Source organism: Mustela lutreola, chromosome 5 (assembly GCF_030435805.1).
Source record: "Mustela lutreola isolate mMusLut2 chromosome 5, mMusLut2.pri, whole genome shotgun sequence".
In the NCBI taxonomy this organism is placed as follows: domain Eukaryota; kingdom Metazoa; phylum Chordata; class Mammalia; order Carnivora; family Mustelidae; genus Mustela; species Mustela lutreola.
In genome coordinates this window covers 64,748,584-64,768,034 of record NC_081294.1, presented here as the reverse complement: position 1 = coordinate 64,768,034, position 19,451 = coordinate 64,748,584, and the positions used below count along the sequence as shown (strand labels likewise).

At 40.1% G+C, this 19,451-nt stretch overlaps 1 protein-coding gene across 1 annotated transcript in view; it reads right to left on the bottom strand.

The window, feature by feature from the left end:
* The window catches only part of FAF2 (Fas associated factor family member 2), a 64,136-nt gene extending 45,096 nt beyond the window's left edge, over positions 1–19,040 (bottom strand). Inside the window, exon 1 of the mRNA XM_059174358.1 lies at positions 18,939–19,040. Coding sequence (XP_059030341.1) covers positions 18,939–19,001 — 63 coding nt within the window. The 5' untranslated portion in view covers positions 19,002–19,040. The remainder of the gene's footprint in view (positions 1–18,938) is intronic.
* Positions 19,041–19,451: the final 411 nt, after the last annotated feature.

The window sequence follows — 19,451 nt, the reverse complement described above, 5'->3', positions numbered from 1 at the left end:
TAAAAAATTGTTCTGGAAAAAGTAGGAAAGCTGAAGTTGAAAAAGAGATCTGAAACTAAGGGCACCAATATAACGTTACTGAAATATCCAAAGGAAAACTAGAGTGTACACTAGGGTAGAGGCAATGCAGATATATTAGAGGGTTAACTGAGGATAGTGGATTTTTTTGTTTGACTTCTCTGTAATTTTTTTTTTTTTAGTACTTAGTTCCTTTTATTTATTTATTCTGAAGAATAGCTGACACACAATTTAACATTAGTTTCAGGTGCATAAGATAGTGATTCAACAAGTCTATACATTCTCCTATGCTCACCACAAGTGTAGCTACCATCCATCACCATACTACCATACAAGAGTACAATTCTAATGACTATATTCCCTATGCTGTAGTTTTGATCCCTGTGATATTTCTTTAATTTCATTAGGAACTTACACATACTCAAATACTTTTTTTTTTTTTAAAGATTTTATTTATTTGACAGAGAGAGAGACAGCAGAAGAGGGAACACAAGCAGAGAGAATGGAAGAGGGGAAAACAGGCTTCCCACTAAACAGGGAGCCCAATGTGGGGCTCAATCCCAGGACCCTGGGATCATGACCTGAGCCAAAGACAGACACTTAACAACTGAGCCACCCAGGTGCCCCTAAAATAAAGACTTAAAAAAAATCCCCAAAGGGCACCTTTATTTGAGAGGGTTTTATTTTGTTTTTAAACAAGCATTTTGGGATGCCTGGGTATCTCAGTCAGTTAAGCATCTGTCATCAGCTCAGGTCATGAGCCCAGGGTCCTGGGATAGAGTTCCGCATTGGGCTCCTTACTTGGCAGGGAGTCTGCTTCCCCCTCTGCCTGCTGCTCCCCCTGCTGGGCACTCTCTCTTTGACAAATAAATAATCTTTTAAAAATTTAAAAACAGGCATTTAAAAAAAGATTTATTTATTTGAGACAGAGAGAGAGAGAATGAGAGAGTGCACACAAGCAGGGAGGACGGTCAGAGGGAGAGGGAGAGGCAGACTCTCTGCTGATCAGGGAGCCTGATGTGGTGGGCTCAATCTCAGGACCCTGAGATCATGAGCTGAGCCTAAGGCAGATGCTTAACTGACTAAGCTAGCCAGGCACCCCACAGACATTATTTCTTAAAAGGTTTACAGAAATACTCGAAGTATAGCCCCCACTCTGCCCCAAAACCTTGTGTATGGCAATAAATACCATATGCAAAGTGAAAGACCTAGGAATAATATTGATAATTTATTTCACAGACAGGTTAATATTCTTAACATAGTTTATAAAGATAGATAAGAAAAAGGACAACAAATTGACAGAAAACAAAAACTATACAGAGTTTGACAACACACTGTTGGTAAGGCTCTTAGGGGCCTCATACATTGTTCATGGGAGCACAAAATAGTACAACCCTCATAGAGGAAAATCTGACAAAATCTAACAGTTACATGTTCAGATATACACACATAAGCATCTAACCTTTGAGCCAGAAAGCTTTCCAGGAAGCTCTCCCATAGATGCATTAGCAAAAACATAATGTCATGCATAACAGTACTTATTGCCCTACTATTTGTAACAGGTAAAGATAAAAAATAACCCAAAGATCCATCAACAGGGGGCCAAATCATGGTATATCCATATAACAGAGTATCACACGGCTATAAATATGAAAGAGAAGTAATTCCCTACAATGCTATGCAAGAACTACCAGGAGATAATAGGTATAAAAATAAGATGGAGAATGGCAGGCAGTGGGGGGGGGGGGGTGCACGCAGTAACTGTTAACAGACCCTCTGTTGGTTTCAGCTTGTGATCTGAGGGTCATGAGATCGAGTACCCCCACATCAGACTGGACTCCATGTTCAGAGGGCAGTCTGCTTAAGATTCTAGCTTCCTTTTCTTATGCCCCACCTCCTCATATACACGTGTTCTTGCTCCCCCACCCAAAAAAATATTAAACATCTTGAGGCCCCTGGGTGGCTCAATGGGTTAAGTGACTGACTCTTGATTTCTGCTCACGTTGTAATCTTAGGGTCATGGGATCGATCCCCATATGGGGCTCCATGCTCAGCGTGGAGTCTGCTTGTCCCTCTCCCTCCCCCAGCTTGTACTCTCCCTCAAACAAATAAATAAAATATCTTAAAAAAAAAAGAAAGAGGAATAGAAGCTAGATTTCTTTATGAGCATATTCATAGGGAACCTGGGTGGCTCAGTTGGTTAAGTGACTGCCTTCAGCTCAGGTTATGATCCTGGAGTCCCAGGACTGAGTTCCATAATGGGGCTCCCTCCTCAGAGGGGAGTCTGCTTCTCCCTCTGACTCCTCCCCTTTCTTGTGTTCTTGCCCTCTCTCAAGTAAATAAAATCTTTTAAAAAACATATTCATAAATCTATATTTATTTTACATATTTATAATATGTAAATATTTATAAGACAAATTTTAAAAAGCAGCAGCAATCCCTAAACACAAGATTTTAAGTCAAAGACTATAATAAGAGATGAAGAAGAACACTATATCATACACAAAGGGTCTGTCCAACAAGAAGATCTAACAATTTTAAATATCTATGCCCCTAATGTGGGAGCAGCCAACTATATAAACCAATTAATAACAAAATCAAAGAAACACATCGACAATAATACAATAATAGTAGGGGACTTTAACACTCCCCTCACTGAAATGGACAGATCATCCAAGCAAATGATCAACAAGGATATAAAGGCCTTAAATGACACACTGGACCAAATGGACATCACAGATATATTCAGAACATTTCATCCCAAAGCAAGAGAATACACATTCTTCTCTAGTGCACATGGAACATTCTCCAGAACAGATCACATCCTCGGTCCTAAATCAGGTCTCAACTAGTATCAAAAGACTGGGATCATTCCCTGCATATTTTCAGACCACAATGCTCTGAAGCTAGAACTCAGTCACAAGAGGAAATTTGGAAAGAACCCAAATACATGGAGACTAAACAGCATCCTTCTAAAGAATGAATGGGTCAACCAGGAAATTAAAGAAGAATTGAAAAAATTCATGGAAACAAATGATAATGAAAACACAACGGTTCAAAATCTGTGGGACACAACAAAGGCCATCCTGAGAGGAAAATATATAGCGGTACAAGCCTTTCTCAAGAAACAAGAAATGTCTCAAGTACACAACCTAACTCTACACGTAAAGGAGCCAGAGAAACAACAATAAAGAAAGAAACCCTAAACCCAACAGAAGAAGAGAAATCATAAAGATCAGAACAGAAATCAATGAAATAGAAACCAAAAAAACAAAAGAACAAATCAACGAAACTAGGAGCTGGTTCTTTGAAAGAATTAATAAGACTGATAAACCACTGGCCAGACTTATCAAAAAGAAAAGAGAAAGAACCCAAATAAATAAAATCATGAATGAAAGAGGAGAGATCACAACTAACACCAAAGAAATACAGACAATTATAAGAACATACTATGAGCAACTCTACGCCAATAAATTTGACAATCTGGGAGAAATGGATGCATTCCTAGAGACATATCAACTACCACAACCGAACCAGGAAGAAATAGAAAACCTGAACAGACCCATAACCAGTAAGGAGATTGAAACAGTCATCAAAAATCTCCAAACAAATAAAAGCCCAGGGCCAGATGGCTTCCCGGAGGATTTCCACCAAACATTTAAAGAAGAACTAATTCCTATTCTCCTGAAACTGTTCCAAAAAATAGAAATGGAAGGAAAACTTCCAAACTCATTTTATGAGGCCAGCATCACCTTGATCCCAAAACCAGAAAAGGATCCCATCAAAAAAAGAGAACTATAGACCAATACCCTTGATGAACACAGATGCGAAAATTCTCACCAAAATACTAGCCAATAGGATTCAACAGTACATTAAAAGGATTATTCACCTCGACCAAGGGGGATTTATTCCAGGGCTGCAAGGCTGGTTCAACATCCGCAAATCAATCAATGTGATACAACACATTAATAAAAGAAAGAACAAGAACCATATGATACTCTCAATAGATGCTGAAAAAGCATTTGACAAAGTACAGCATCCCTTCCTGATCAAAACTCTTCAAAGTGTAGGGATAGAGGGCACATACTTAAATACTGTCAAAACTATCTATGAAAAACCCACCGCAAATATCATTCCCAATGGAGAAAAACTGAAAGCTTTTCCGCTAAGGTCAGGAACATGGCAGGGATGTCCATTATCACCACTACTATTCAACATAGTACTAGAAGTCCTAGCCTCAGCAATCAGACAACAAAAGGAAATTAAACGCATCCAAATCGGCAAAGATGTCAAACTATCACTCTTTGCAGATGATATGATACTATATGTGGAAAACCCAAAAGACTCCACTCCAAAACTACTAACTCATACAGGAATTCAGTAAAGTGTCAGGATATAAAATCAATGCACAGAAATCAGTTGAATTTCTCTACACCAACAAGACAGAAGAAAGAGAAATTAAGGAGTCAATCCCATTTACAACTGCACCCAAAACTATAAGATACCTAGGAATAAACCTAACCAAAGAGGCTAAGAATCTATACTCAGAAAACTGTAAAGTACTCATAAAAGAAACTGAGGAAGACACAAAGAAATGGAAAAATGTTCCATGCTCCTGGATTAGAAGAATAAATATTGTGAAAATGTCTATGCTACCTAAAGCATTCTACACATTTAATGCAATTCCTATCAAAATACCATCCATTTTTTTCAAAGAAATGGAACAAATAATCCTAAAATTTATATGGAACCAGAAAACACCTCAAATAGCCAAAGGAATATTGAAAAAAAAAGCCAAAGTTGGTGGCATCACAATTCCGGACTTCAAGCTCTATTACAAAGCTGTCATCATCAAGAGAGCATGGTACTAGCACAAAAACAGACACACAGATCAATGGAACAGAATAGAGAGCCCAGAAATAGACCCTCAACTCTATGGTCAACTAATCTTTGACAAAGCAGGAAAGAATGTCCAATGGAAAAAAGACAGCCTCTTCAATAAATGGTGCTGGGAAAATTGGACAGCCACATGCAGAAAAATGAAATTGGACCATTTCCTTACACCACACGCGAAAATAGACTCAAAATGGATGAAGGACCTCAATGTCAGAAAGGAATCTATCAAAATCCTTGAGGAGAACACAGGCAGTAACCTCTCTGACCTCAGCCACAGCAACATCTTCCTAGGAACATCGCCAAAGGCAAGGGAAGCAAGGGCAAAAATGAACTACTGGGATTTCATCAAGATCAAAAGCTTTTGCACAGCAAAGGAAACAGTTAACAAAACCAAAAGACAACTGACAGAATGGGAGAAGATATTTGCAAATGACATATCAGATAAAGGGCTAGTGTCCAAAATCTATAAAGAACTTACCAAACTCAACACCCAAAGAACAAATAATCCAATCAAGAAATGGGCAGAGGACATAACAGACATTTCTGCAAAGAAGACATCCAGATGGCCAACAGACACATGAAAAAGTGCTCCATATCACTCGGCATCAGGGAAATACAAATCAAAACCACAATGAGATATCACCTCACACTAGTCAGAATGGCTAAAATTAACAAGTCAGGAAATGACAGATGCAGAGAGAGGGAACCCTCCTACACTGTTGGTGGGAATGCAAGCTGGTGCAACCACTCTAGAAAACAGCATGGAGGTTCCTCAAAATGTTGAAAATAGAACTACCCTAGGACCCAGCAATTGCACTACTGGGTATTTACCCTAAAGATACAAACGTAGTGACCCAAAGGGGCATGTGCATTCGAATGTTTATAGCAGCAATGTCTACAATAGCCAAACTATGGAAAGAACCTAGATGTCCATCAACAGATAAGAGAAATTAAGGATAAAGAAGGATAAAGAAGATGTGGTATATATACACAATGGAATACTATGCAGCCATCAAAAGAAATGAAATCTTGCCATTTGCGACGATGTGGATGGAACTAGAGGGTATCACGCTTAGCAAAATAAGTCAATCAGAGAAAGCCAACTATCATATGATCTCCCTGATATGAAGAAGTGGAGATGCAACATGGGGGGTTAAGAGGGTAGAAGAATAAATGAAACAAGATGGGATAGGGAGGGAGACAAACCATAAGTGACTCTTAATCTCACAAAACAAACTGAGGGTTGCTGGGGGAGGAGGGTTGGGAGAGGGGGTAGGGTTATGGACACTGGGGAGGGTATGTGCTATGTGAGTGTTGTGAACTGTGTAAACCTGGCGATTCACAGACCTGTACACCTGGGGATAAAAATATATTATATGTTTATAAAAAATAAAAAATAAAAATACAATTAAATAAATAAATAAATAAAGGCTACAGCATGGGATACCTGGGTGGCTCAGTCGGTTAAGCTACTGCCTTTGGCACAGGTCATGATCCCAGGGTTCTGGGATTGAGTCCCACATCAGGCTCCTTGCTCCACAGGGAGCCGGAATCTCTCTGCCTCTGCCTGCCACTCTGCCTGTTTGTGCACTTGCTCTCTCTCTCTCTCCCTCTGACAAATAAATAAATAAATAAAATCTTAAAAAAAAAAAAAAAAAGCTACAACATGGATGAATCTTGTTGACTGTTAATAGGCACAGTTTTCTGATGGGTATGATAAAAATGACTGAGAAGTAAATACTGGTAATGGTTGCACAACTCTCTAAATATACTAAAAATCACTGAACTGTGTATTTTAAAAGGGTTAATTTATGGTATGTGAATTATTGCTCAATAAAATTGTTATTTTTTTTTTAAGATTTTATTTATTTATTTGACAGACAGAGATCACAAGTAGGCAGAGAAGCAGGCAGAGAGAGAGAGAGGGAAGCAGGCTCCCCGCTGAGCAGAGAGCCCGATGCGGGGCTCGATCCCAGGACCCTGGGATCATGACCTGAGCCGAAGGCAGAGGCTTTAACCCACTGAGCTACCCAGGCACCCCTAAAATTGTTATTTTAAAAAAAGAGCCCAAGAGATCAAATTAGAAAACTATTAGTAATGATCAGAAAACATGACAAGAAATTAGATAAAAGAACCAAAAACTTAAGATAAATGTGCAAAATGTGCAAAATTCAACAGCACTGAATATCTACTGAATATCACTGAATATCTATCAGTAACCATTTAGAATAAAGGAATGTTCTATATCCAAGGATGACCAAAACTATAAAATACCTATGACTAAATTTAATAAGGAACATACAAAATCTAGATGAAGAAATTTACAAAAAAACATTTTAAAGGATATGTGACACATCTGAATAAAGAGATGTACCCGTTCCTGAATGTCAACCAGTTCCAAATTAATATACACATTTTAGGCCATTCCAATAATCCAGCAACAGCACAAAATGACTCTTAAATGTATATAAAGAGGAACCTGGGTGGCACAGTCAGTTAAGCATCCAGACTCTTGATTTTGGCTCAGGTCCTGATCTCAGGGTCATGAGATCGAGTCCCATATCTGGCTCCACATTTAGCACAGAGTCTACTTAAGACTCTCTCTATCCCTCCCCCTTTACCCCTCCATGTGCTCTCTCTAAAAATAAGTAACTCTTTAAAAAAAAAAGTATATAAAAAACCTTGTAAGAATTACCAATAATTTGTCAAAAAATAAATAAATAGGAAGGAATCCTATCCTATCAGATATTAAAACTTAGTGAAAGCCCACTGTTATTAATCAAGTAATGGTACCAGCAGACAAATTAGTGAAACAGAATACAGTATGATAAAGAGGACTACTCACAGTGGGGGAAGGGATGGATTATTCAGCTAACCTATAATCTCCAGTGGAAGAAAGTAAAGTTAGGTTCTTATATATACAAAAGATAAAGTTCCACATGGATTAAAGATCTGATTTTAAAAAGAAAACCATGGGATGCCTGTGTGGCTCAGTTGGTTGGACTGCCTTTGGCTCAGGTCATGATCCCGGAGTCCAGGGACTGAATCCCACATCCAGCTCCCAGCTCCACGGGGTGTCTGCTTCTCTCTCTGACCTTCTCCTCGCTCATGTTCTCTCTCACTGTCTCTCTCTCAAATAAATAAATAAAAATCTTAAAAAAAAAAAAAAGAAAAAGAAAAAGAAAAAGAAAACTATGGGGGCACCTAGGTAGCTCAGTGGGTTAAAGCCTCTGCCTTCAGCTCAGGTCATGATCCCAGGGTCCTGGGATAGAGCCCCACATCGGGCTCTCTGCCCAGCGGGCCGCCTGCCTGCTTCCTCCTCTCTCTTGGCCTGCTTCTCTGCCTACTTGTGGTCTCTGTCTGTCAAATAAATAAATAAAATCTTGAGAAAAAAAAAAAGGAAGAAAGAAAACCATGAAACATTTTGAAGAAAGCAAAAGAGAACGTTTGTATAACTTCATTAAGTGCAAGCATTCTTAAAAAGAACCGAAAAACCAAAAGCCATAAGGAAAAGAAATGTCAACTTGGTAACAATTTAAACAAGTGTAAAGATAACAAAATAAAAGATGAAAGAGATCATGAAAAATATTTGCAGTATGTGACCAATATCCCTTTTTATATAAAGAACTACAAATTGATAATAAAATGTCAAATAATCCAACAGTAAATGAAGAAAGGATAAGCAGGCAATTTACACAGTAAGTGTAAATAACCAGAAGAAGCTCAATCTAGGGGTGCCTGGGTGGCTCAGTGGGTTAAAGCCTCTGCCTTCGGCTCAGGTCATGATCCCAGAGTCCTGGGATCAAGCCCCGCATTGGCCTCTCTGCTCAGCAGGAAGCCTGCTTCCCCCTCTCTCTCTGCCTGCCTCTCTGCCTACTTGTGATCTCTGCCTGTCAAATAAATAAATAAATAATCTTTACAAAATTAAAAAAAAAAAAGCTCAATCTATCAGTAATCAGAAGTTTATGGAATGGGATTCAATCTTCAAATAAGCATTTTTACTCTACAAACCTCTCATACACCTAGGGACACTGACATTATCTCTTAAAAAATAGAGACTGGGGGACACCTGGGTGGCTCAGGCCATTAAGGGTCAGCCTTCGGCTCAGGTCATGATCTTAGGTCCTAGGATTGAGTCCTATATCAGGCTCCTTTCTCAGTGGGGAGCCTGCTTTCTTCCTCTGCCTGCTGCTCCCCCTGCTTCTGCTCTGACAAATAAATAAAATCTTTTAAAAAAAAAAAAGAGGCCAAAAGGCCAATCCCTGCCCTGAAGTTCCTTATTCTCTCCTAATTTTCCTATTAGAAATAGCTTAAAACAAGTCATTTAAACTTGACTGAAAACCAAAACCAAAATCTGCAACCACCACTACCACTAAAAGTGCAAAATTAAAACAAGAACTTTAGGGACACCTGGGTGGCTCAGTGGGTTAAGCGGCTGCCTTCGGCTCAGGTCATGATCCCAGCGTCCTGGGATCGAGTCCCACATCAGGCTCCTTGCTCCGCAGGGAGCCTGCTTCTCCCTCTGACTCTGCCTTCCACTCTGTCTGCCTGTGCTCGCTCTCACTCTCTCTCTCTTACAAATAAATAAATAAAATCTTTAAAAAAAAAAAAAAAAAACCTCTCTGGAAAACAGTCTGACAGGAGCTACCAAAACATAAAAAGTACATTTGTTTTGAACCAGTAGCACCAGGATTCTGTTCTACAGAAATAAAAGGTCTGCTATACCAGCAATATCCCCTATATCCATAACTATGTCTCCGAACATTTCCTTCACTTTCATTGTCTAACTGAAACCTGGCTTTTCTCTGAAGATACTTCTTCCTTTGAAGTCTTCTATCATTTTCTCTCTCAGATCTGTAAGTATGGGAGTGGGAAAACTGTCCTCTTCATTCATTTCCCCTTTTGAGATTCTTCTTTCTTTCTGGTTAACAAGTCCACTTTTATCCTGAGTGATGATATCCAGAATTAGTACCATATTTTTGACTTGCTTTGTTGTGTTTGCTTTCTTAAAACTACCACAGAGCAAAGGTTAAGTGGCTGACTCTTGATATCAGCTCATGATCTCAGGGTGATGGGATCGAGCCCCATGTCCAGCCCTGCACTCAGTTTGGAGTCTGCCTGAGCTTCTCTCTCCATCTCCCTCTACCCCTCCCATCACTGCACACAAACTCTCTCTCAGATCAAGAAATCTTAAGAAAAACAAAAACAAAAACAAAAAACCCTACCACATAGCTATTGTTATTGGTCCTAGTCATTTACCTGTACTTGAAAACAAATCAATACCTAATGCTGGAGAGGCAATGCTAGGAAAGAGGAGGAAAGAATCCAGAGTTCTAGATTCAAATCTAAGCTTGTTGCTACTAACCTTAGGTAAATTAAGTACTAATTTTAGTTTACTCACCAATATCAGAACCTACACCATTTATTTTTTTGAGAGTAATCAATAACACAATGGATCTACAGCACTGTGGACAGAATACAGTAAACACCTGAACAACATGGAAGTGAGGAGCACTGAGTTCCATGCAGCTGAAAATCAAGTATGACTTTTGACTCCCCAAACTTACCTACTAATAGCCTACTGTTGAACAGAAACCTTACTGATAACACAGTTGGTTAACATGTATTCTGTAGGTTTGTATTATATACTTGTAAAATAAAGTAAGCTAGAGAAGGCAAATGTTATTAAGAAAATGGTAAGAGAAAATATATTTACAGTGCTGTATTTATTAGGGAAAAAACCACTTTTAAGTTCAAACCCATGTTGTTCAAGGGTCAACTGTAAACACTCAATAAATAAGTGACCACATAATATCAAAAATACCTTCAAATCTCAAAATTTCTTTATGTATTCTTGCTCTACAGATGACTTCAAACAGTTTCAGGGCTTTAAATATTTTCTACATACAGATGATTTCCAAATTTATATTGCTAGCCTAGATTATTCTCCTGCCCTCAGTACTAGTATATACAGTTAGACATCTTCACTTGATGTCTAACAGAAACCTCAAACTTTACATGACCAAAACTGAGTTACTCATCTCACCCCCACACCCAAACGTGGTCCTCCCATAGCCCTCCTTATCCCAGTTAATGACTCTTCCATTTCTAGTTACTTAAGTCAAAAAGCTGAGATATCTTTACTTTCTTCCTTTCTCTCTCCATTCACATACAACCCCTTAGGAAAATCCCATCCACTTTATCTTCAAAATATATTCAGAATCCAACTACTCCTCATGATTACTTTCCTACTTCATCCTGGTTCAAGCAGTCTTGCATCACTGCAAAGATCTCCTAACTGATCTCCCTACTCCTCCCTTACCTTCCTTGAGGGTATCTTCAAGAAAACAGCCAGAGTGACCCTAATAAATCATAAATCCTGTCATCACTCAAAATCCACCTTGCTTCAGAGTTAAAGCCAAAATCCTTACAATAGCCTACAAGGCCATTTGTGAATTAGCCCTGCCTTTAACTCCCTAACCCTGTCTCCTACTACTTTCTTCCTTCCTCCCTCCCTTCCTTGGTACTAGCCACACTGTCCTCCTTGCCATTCCTGGACAAGGTCCCTTGAGGCTATGCTTTAGGACTCTTACATGCTTTATTCCCTCTATCTGGAATCCTCTTCCCCTAAGCACTCACATGATTTCTTTGGTACTTAACCTTTAGGTTTTCACATAACTGATATACTCTCCTCGAGGCCTTTCCTTGATAATCCTATTTAAAATTAAACACCCCACTATCCCACTCCCCAGGCCCTTGGGTGGCTCAATTGATTAAGCTGATTAAGTGGCCAGCTCTTGAGTTCAGCTCAGGTCATGATCTCAGGGTCCTGGGATGGAGCCCCAACTCTGGCTCCAGGTTCAGCAGGGAGTCAATGCTTAAGTTTCTCTCTCTCTCTCCCTCTGTCCCTCCCCTGCTCAGGCAGCATGATCTCTACCTCTCTCCCTCCCTCTTTCTAAAATAAATAAATCTTTTTAAAAAAAGATTTTATTTATTTAAGAGATAGTGAGAGAGATCACAGAAGAAGAGAGAGAAGCAGACTCACCGCTGAGCTGGGAGCCTGATGCGGGGCTCGATCCCAGAACCCTGAGATCATGACCCAAGCCCAAAGCAGACGCTTAAATGACTGAGCCTCCAAGGTGCCCAATAAATAAATCTTTAAAAAAAAAAAAAAAAAAAAAGTTAAACACCCCCCCCAAAATTCTGTTTATTTCTCTCCATAGCATTTATCACCATCTAACACAGCCTATATTCATTCCATTTATTTAGACTCTTTGTCTCTCCCACTAGAATGTTAACTCTACAAGTGTAGGAACTATATTTAATATTCCCTTATATCCTGTGCCTAAAACTATACTAGCACATAACAGGTCCTGAAAAAGTTTATTGAGAATGGGATAAATGTTTGTGGACAAGAATATTCACTGTGACATTAGCTGTATGAAACCAAAAAATGAAAACAACGTGATTGTCCCTTAATTTTTTTAAAACCAAAAAGTAATAACTACAATAATGTTTAACATTCAAGCACTTAATATTTGCCAGGGCTTTATATATATTAACATTAATTACTGAAACAACACCTTGCAGTAGGTAATATAGCTAGCAACTGCACACATGAAGAAACTAAAGTAGAAAGGCTAAGTAACTTGCCCAAGGTGACAAAGTTATTAACTGGAGAAGCTAGGATTCAAAACTAGGCTGTCTTACTTCACAGCCTGTCTTCATGACAACTTACTATGCTAACTTTAATAATTATATGATCCTACCTCTATTAAGACAGAGACAGCAGAAGCTCTTATCCAATGAAAATAAGACTTACTAGTCAATTAATTTAAAAAGTCACTTAAGGGTGCCTGGGTGGCTCAGTGGGTTAAGCCTCTGTCTTCAGCTCAGGTCATGATCTCGGGATCATCGGGCTCTCTGCTTGGCAGGGAGCCTGCATCCCTCTCTCTCTCTCTCTCTCTGCCTGCCTCTCTATCTACTTGTGATCTCTCTCTCTCTTTCTCTCAAACAAACAAATAAACAAATAAATAAAAATCTTTAAAAAAATAAAATAAAAAGTCACTTAAAGTGAGGAATAAAAACATTTCATACACATATATTTCATTTAAAACATAAAGCATACACATCTATGCAGCAATTTTTTGATGAAAGCCTACCCTTTCTTAAGGGCATGGGTCCACCAGCATTCTTTGTGGAGTCTTTCTAGCATAAACCATATCCATAAGACACTGATTTAATTTCTTGGAGTGGAACAACTCCAAACACTTGACAAGAATTAAGTGCACAATACTGAATCTCAATGATTTTTTTCCCAAAGTTATCTATGTATCTATCTTGCCCACACCTAACTGAACAATATTCTAGCAACTTGACCCTATAGATCTTTCCCAAAGCATTTACTTTAGCTTTCAGATTAAAAAAAAAAAAACCTCTCACACTGATGCTTAAATTGTTTATGAATTATATTTTTATGACAAATATAACCAGCACACAATGATTTGGGAGCAAATACAACTGACTTTTGAGGTGCCTGGATGGTTCAGTTGGTTAAGCATCTGCCTTCGGCTCAGGTCATGATCCTGGGGTCCCAGGACTGAGCCCCATGTGGGGCTCCCTGCTCAGTAGGGAGCCTGCTTCTCCCTCTCCCTCTGTTGCTCCCCCTGCCTGCATGTGCTCGCATGTGCACACGCGCTCTCTCATAAATAAATAAATATAATCTTGAAAAATTTTTTAAAAATAAAACTGACTTTTGTCAAGAGTACAACTCCACTGGTGAAAGCAAAACTACTTGGACATATTACAGAGTAGATCTTAAGAAATAGAAGCCACATGCTTCAACTAATCAGCCAAGTGAAGGGTAAGAGAGCTTATACATTAATTATGTGTATCTGTATATGCAGAAGAAAAAAGTATACAATGACACACAACAAACTGGGAATGAGGAAAGGGGAATAAGATTACATTTAATTACACTTTTATGATTTTATGTTACTGACTTCCATAAAGTATGCATTACTTGGTAGTTTGGGGTTTTTTTTTTTTTACGTAAAAAAAACACAAAAACCACTGTGAACTAAGTAATAGTATCCCCATTTTATAGGGGAGGAAAGATTCAAGAAAATGGGAACATGCCCAAGGTCACAGGACTCAAGAGAAGCTAAGCTGAAAGGCTAATTCAGGTTTGCCCCAAGTTTCAAAGCTCATGGTTTTCCTACAATACGAAGTTCCTGGTCAAAAACTTCACACAGATCACTCTGATTTTTTGTAAATACATTAACAAAGAGCATTGTGTTATTCTTTTTCTTTTAGGTAATAAAAGAGTCAGATGAAGCCAAAAAGATTTTCCAAGTGTATTATAAGCTTGATTCTACAGGCCAGAGTTCAGGGTTAACTTTCTATAATTTAAAAGAATAAAGATCATATACCCTAATATTCATTTAAAAGAAAAGAAATTTCTTACACCTGTACAAAAGTAGAAAGGGATAATTTCTTCCTCCACTGGCCACACATATAGCTCCTTTAGCCCCTTCTCTCTGTCCGTGTCATCTTTCTCCAGGGGTTTAAACAGCAACCTAGAAGCAGTAAACCAAGGCACTAGGGGAATCTGTTATATTTGGAAATTTGAGAAAATGGATTTCTGTAAAAGTAACTTTACCCATACCTGCATTAATTCTTCTTTCTTTTTTATTTTTTATTTTATTTATTTTTTTTTTTAAATTTTATTTATTTATTTGACAGAGAGAAATCACAAGTACACTGAGAGGCAGGCAGAGAGAGAGAGAGAAGGAAGCAGGCTCCCTGCTGAGCAGAGAGCCCGACGCGGGACTCGATCCCAGGACCCTGAGATCATGACCTGAGCCGAAGGCAGTGGCTTAACCCACTGAGCCACCCAGGTGCCCCCTTCTTTCTTTTTTAAAGATTCTATTTATTTACTTGAGTGAGAGAGAAAGAGTGAGAGAGAAAGCATGAGTGGGAGAGAGGGGCCAAAGGAGAGAGAGAAGCAGACTCCCAGCTGAGCAAGAAGCCTGATGTGGGGCTCAATCCAAGGACCCTGAGACCATGACTTGAGCTGAAGGCAGACACAACCAACTGAGCCACCTAGGCATCCCCCTGCATTAATTTTTTTTCCTTAAAGATTTTACCTACTTATTTGTCAGAGAGGGAGCACATTCGCGCACAAGCAGGGGGAACGTCACGCAGAGGGAGAAGCAAGCTCCCCACTGAGCAAGGAGCTCAAAGCAGAGCTCCATCCCAGGACCTTGGGATCATAACCTGAGCTAAAGGCAGACACTTAAGCAACTGAGCCACCAAGGCGACCCTGCATTAACTCTAAAGACCTATTCTCCTCCATTTGAAACAGCTTAAAACAAATGTGTGCATTCGCTATTCATACTCAATTGATTCCAAAACAAACAGGAGAAAAGGATAACTAAAAAAAATCTTAGAAAACAGCAAATGGACTGGTAAGTGTGATAAATCTACTCTAGGGAGTTCCAGTCAAATCACATATCACAAAAAACATGACAGAGGAAACCTAAGATTTCTAAAAATATTTCACTTTTGCTAGTTTCAATGTATCAAATGAAGCAACATACTGAGAACTAGTTCCTAGCAGTATCGCCCAGTTCTGTCGCGACTCCTAGGGATATTCCAAGCACACACTCCATACCGTTAGTGAAGCAAACCTGAAACCTACTGTTATGTTACTCTCTAGTGGGAAAAAAACTGATGGCTCCCTATGTGTACAGATCAAATTTTAAACCGTTCTGCACAGCTTTGAAAGGCCTCCAAAATCTGGCTCTAATTTACCTATCCAATCTTATTTTCCACTTCCAATTCTCTAAATCCATCACAACACGCCATACTATTCCATCTTCATACATTGCTCAAGCCATTTCTTCAGCTTTGAGCATCCTTCTGCCTACCACCTGCTCAAATTCTATTCCTCCTTCAAAACTAGCAAAGTACAGTGGGAAGAGCTGAACCTTCAAGCCTGACCCAGACCCATGCCCACCAGGTTTCTAAATATAATTCCATTCTCACTATTTAATAACTTAATGAACTTAGGCAAATACTTCAATAGATCTGTTTCACCACTTAAGAGTAGCTATATCATCTACGGCACTTTACAAGTCTACTGGGAGAATTAAGCGTAACAGTTATCAACTACCTATCTAGCACCATGCCTAAGGTATAGTAGATACTTAATAAATGGTTAACTCCTAGGTCATCCTTCTCTCTTCTCTCCTCTTCCCACCTCCATGGATACTCCTTTTTCTCCCTAAATTCCTATTGCACTTTGTTTACACCATGGGCACTAATATACTGCAGGATACTCATTATTCACGTATGTATGTATCTTGCTTCTCCAATAGGTTATAGCTAAGACGGTTATGGGTATGGATTTCTAAATCTCTGCCACTTAACTAGTGTGAATTATTTGACCTCTCAGAACCTGCTTCTTTAACAAAATGAATGAGGGTTAATTCCTTACAATGTTATTAAGAGGTTTAAAGGAGTTAAGGTACATTAAATACCTGGTATAATGCTTGACACCTACTAAGTTTCAAAGAATTTTCAATGGCAACTGAATGGTGAACCTCATCCAGCAACTGCTTAAGGAACACAAAAATGCATTTGCCTTGGTAAATCCAGTTTCATAGAGCAATCTGCTTTTTTGGTTTTTGTTTTGTTTTGTTTTGTTTTGAATTTTACACCCAGTGTGGGGCCTGAACTCACAACCCTAAGATAAGGAGTCACATGCTCTACTGACTGAGTCACCCAAGCATCCCTCACAAAGAAATCTTAATGCAACTTTAAATAACCTACCACTCACCCCTTACTGATAAAAATGCCCAACGAGGGCACCTGGGTGGCTCAGTGGGTTAAAGCCTCTGCCTTCGGCTCAGGTCATGATCCCAGGGTCCTGGGATCGAGCCCCGAATCGGGCTCTCTGCTCAGCAGGGAGCCTGCTTCCTCCTCTCTCTCTGCCTGTCTCTCTGCCTCCTTGTGATCTCTGTCAAATAAATAAATAAAATCTTTAAAAAAAAAAAATGCCCAACGAAGACAAAAGAGAGGTACCCATGAACTTTACCTCAGAAATACTACCACAAATTCATGCCTTCCCAGTATCAGACTAAGTACATCATGACATATAACTCACATCACCTTGTAACACTTACTCTCGGAGCTTACCTTAAAGAGCTGTGTAAGGGGTAAAATGGCCTGTCAAATTAAGCAAATTCTGAAATAAGGGGTATACCAGGGAGAGAAGGCTGGTTGTCTGATATTCATTCACTCTGATCCTAATTTGCTGTCTTCAATTTCTCTACTCAAAACTCCAAACAAATGTCAACTGTTTCTATAATAGCACTTTTCCATTAACACACTTCCAACCCACTGCTCAATTTAAAGAAAAATTAACCTCAAATTATAGTGAAATCTAATAAAGGAATGTGCAGAAAAGTGATAATTTGTTTAAAAAAAAAAAAAGACATACCACAACATTTGCATTCCACTCTCAGCTGTACACTGATATTTACACAAGTGGTACAGCACACAAGAGCTCAGGAAAAGTTCTGGAAAGATGGACCTGGCTTTAAATCTGCTACCACCACTTACTGGGTGTGTAACCTAAATATGTTACTTCTTAAGCTTCATATTCCCCATCTGTAAAATAGGGATTGTAACAGCATGAGTCTCATAGAGTTGTTGTATTAAATGCGATCATGTGGGGCACCTGGGTGGCTCAGTGGATTAAGCCTCTGCCTTCGGCTCAGGTCATGATCTCAGGGTCCTGGGATCCAGCCCCACATTAGGCTCTCTGCATGGCTGGGAGTCTGCTTCCCCCTCTCTCTCTCTGCCCACTTGTGATCTCTCTGTCAAATAAATAAATAAAATCTTTAAAAACAAAAAATTAAAAAATTAAAGCGATCATGTACACCATGTGTTTAGCCAAGTACTTACAACATTGTAAGTACTCAATAAATGGCATCCGAACTAGCAGTGCCTGAGCACTAAAGTTCTTGGTAAATAACGCTGAATTAATGAATGTTCTGTACACTTTATATTAGGAAATAAGTGTACCACTAACTTTAATTCTATCCTAAGTTAATGATTAATGGTAGCGATACTGCTTGGGAACCAACATTTCAGTTTACAAGCCCTTCATACATCCAAAAACTCATTTGATCTCCACAATATCCTTAGGGGGGGTAGACATTTTTAAAGAGAAGTATTTTAGAAATAAGGAAACTGGCATCCATAGAGTAATAAACAGCCAAGGTTACCCACCCTAGTGGTCTCCTTCAACCATATTCTCCAACTCGGAAATTAAGAGCTTAGTGCCAAAAGTTTTTAACATGACAACCACCACCAAAAGGAAGCAGATTTCTGCAAGTTACCACCCACCTCAAGAACTGTCAAGAACGTGAGTCCAGGAATAAGCCCAGGGTAAAAAACCCCCGTCAGACGCCACTGATGACACTTATAATTGTTGCATTGTTTCCTTATGTGGTGTCCTCCCACACCTTTAGGGTGGGGGCCAAGTATGCCCCCTCCCCCACCACAGCGCCCAATACAGGACACCAGGCACCCAAGAAGCCATCAATAAATATTTGTAGAAATAGCGTGGGATGCTGGTAGATTTCCCAGAGACCCGAAACGAGGCCAGCTACGCGGTAGGGATTAAGCATCTCGGTAGATCTAGAGTCGAAAGGCGGAGAAGGTCCGACGGGTAACCGGATTGGGAAGAATGGTTGAGGACGGGTACCGCTAAAGGAAACCAGGGAAGCTGACCCGCTGAGGGGAGAGGAGAGGGCCGCAACCCTGGCTAGAAGGCCAGGGACCAACAGAGGCTCGGGGGCCGGGAGCAGCAGGGCAGTTGGCGTCTGGGGGGGAGGGGGCTGCCGCTGGTCTGAGAAGAATCTCGGGCCCAATCTGAGGAAGGTTCTGGGCTCCTCCAGGGGCCCACTCCCCAGCCCGTGGCGGCATTTGCTGCACCGAGTACTCGCTGCTACCTGAAACTGCAGCAGCTTCTCTGTCTGCTCCTGGGTTAGATCCCGCTCCTCAGGCGCCGCCATTTTGCCGCCGCCTCTACGCTTCTGACCCGTCCGCACCGTCACCCGCCGGAAGTGACCTCAGCAGCAACCACGTCCGGTCTGAACGGCCGCCAGCGTGCAACTGCGTCTGCGCATACTGGTGCAGCCGGGCGCTGCTGGTGGTGACAGTTCCCGCCGTCAGAGGGCGCCACTCTCGGGCCAATCCCGAACACTTCCGGAAATTGCCGAGGGACTGTTGGCATCAGTCGCCCTCACGGTTTAGGCCACAAATGGGTCTGCACCAAGACTTCTGAATAGATCCTGAAGAGGCGAGAGCTCTCGTGTGCTCCTCGAGAAGCTCCGGAAATTTTCGAATGCCAATTCGCAGATTTAGCCTGCTTCCTAACCGTTTTTCCATAGTCTCCAATATTTCAGAATATATCTTAGGACACTGTGGCCCTTCCAAAATATCGGCCGTTTGATGTTTAATTC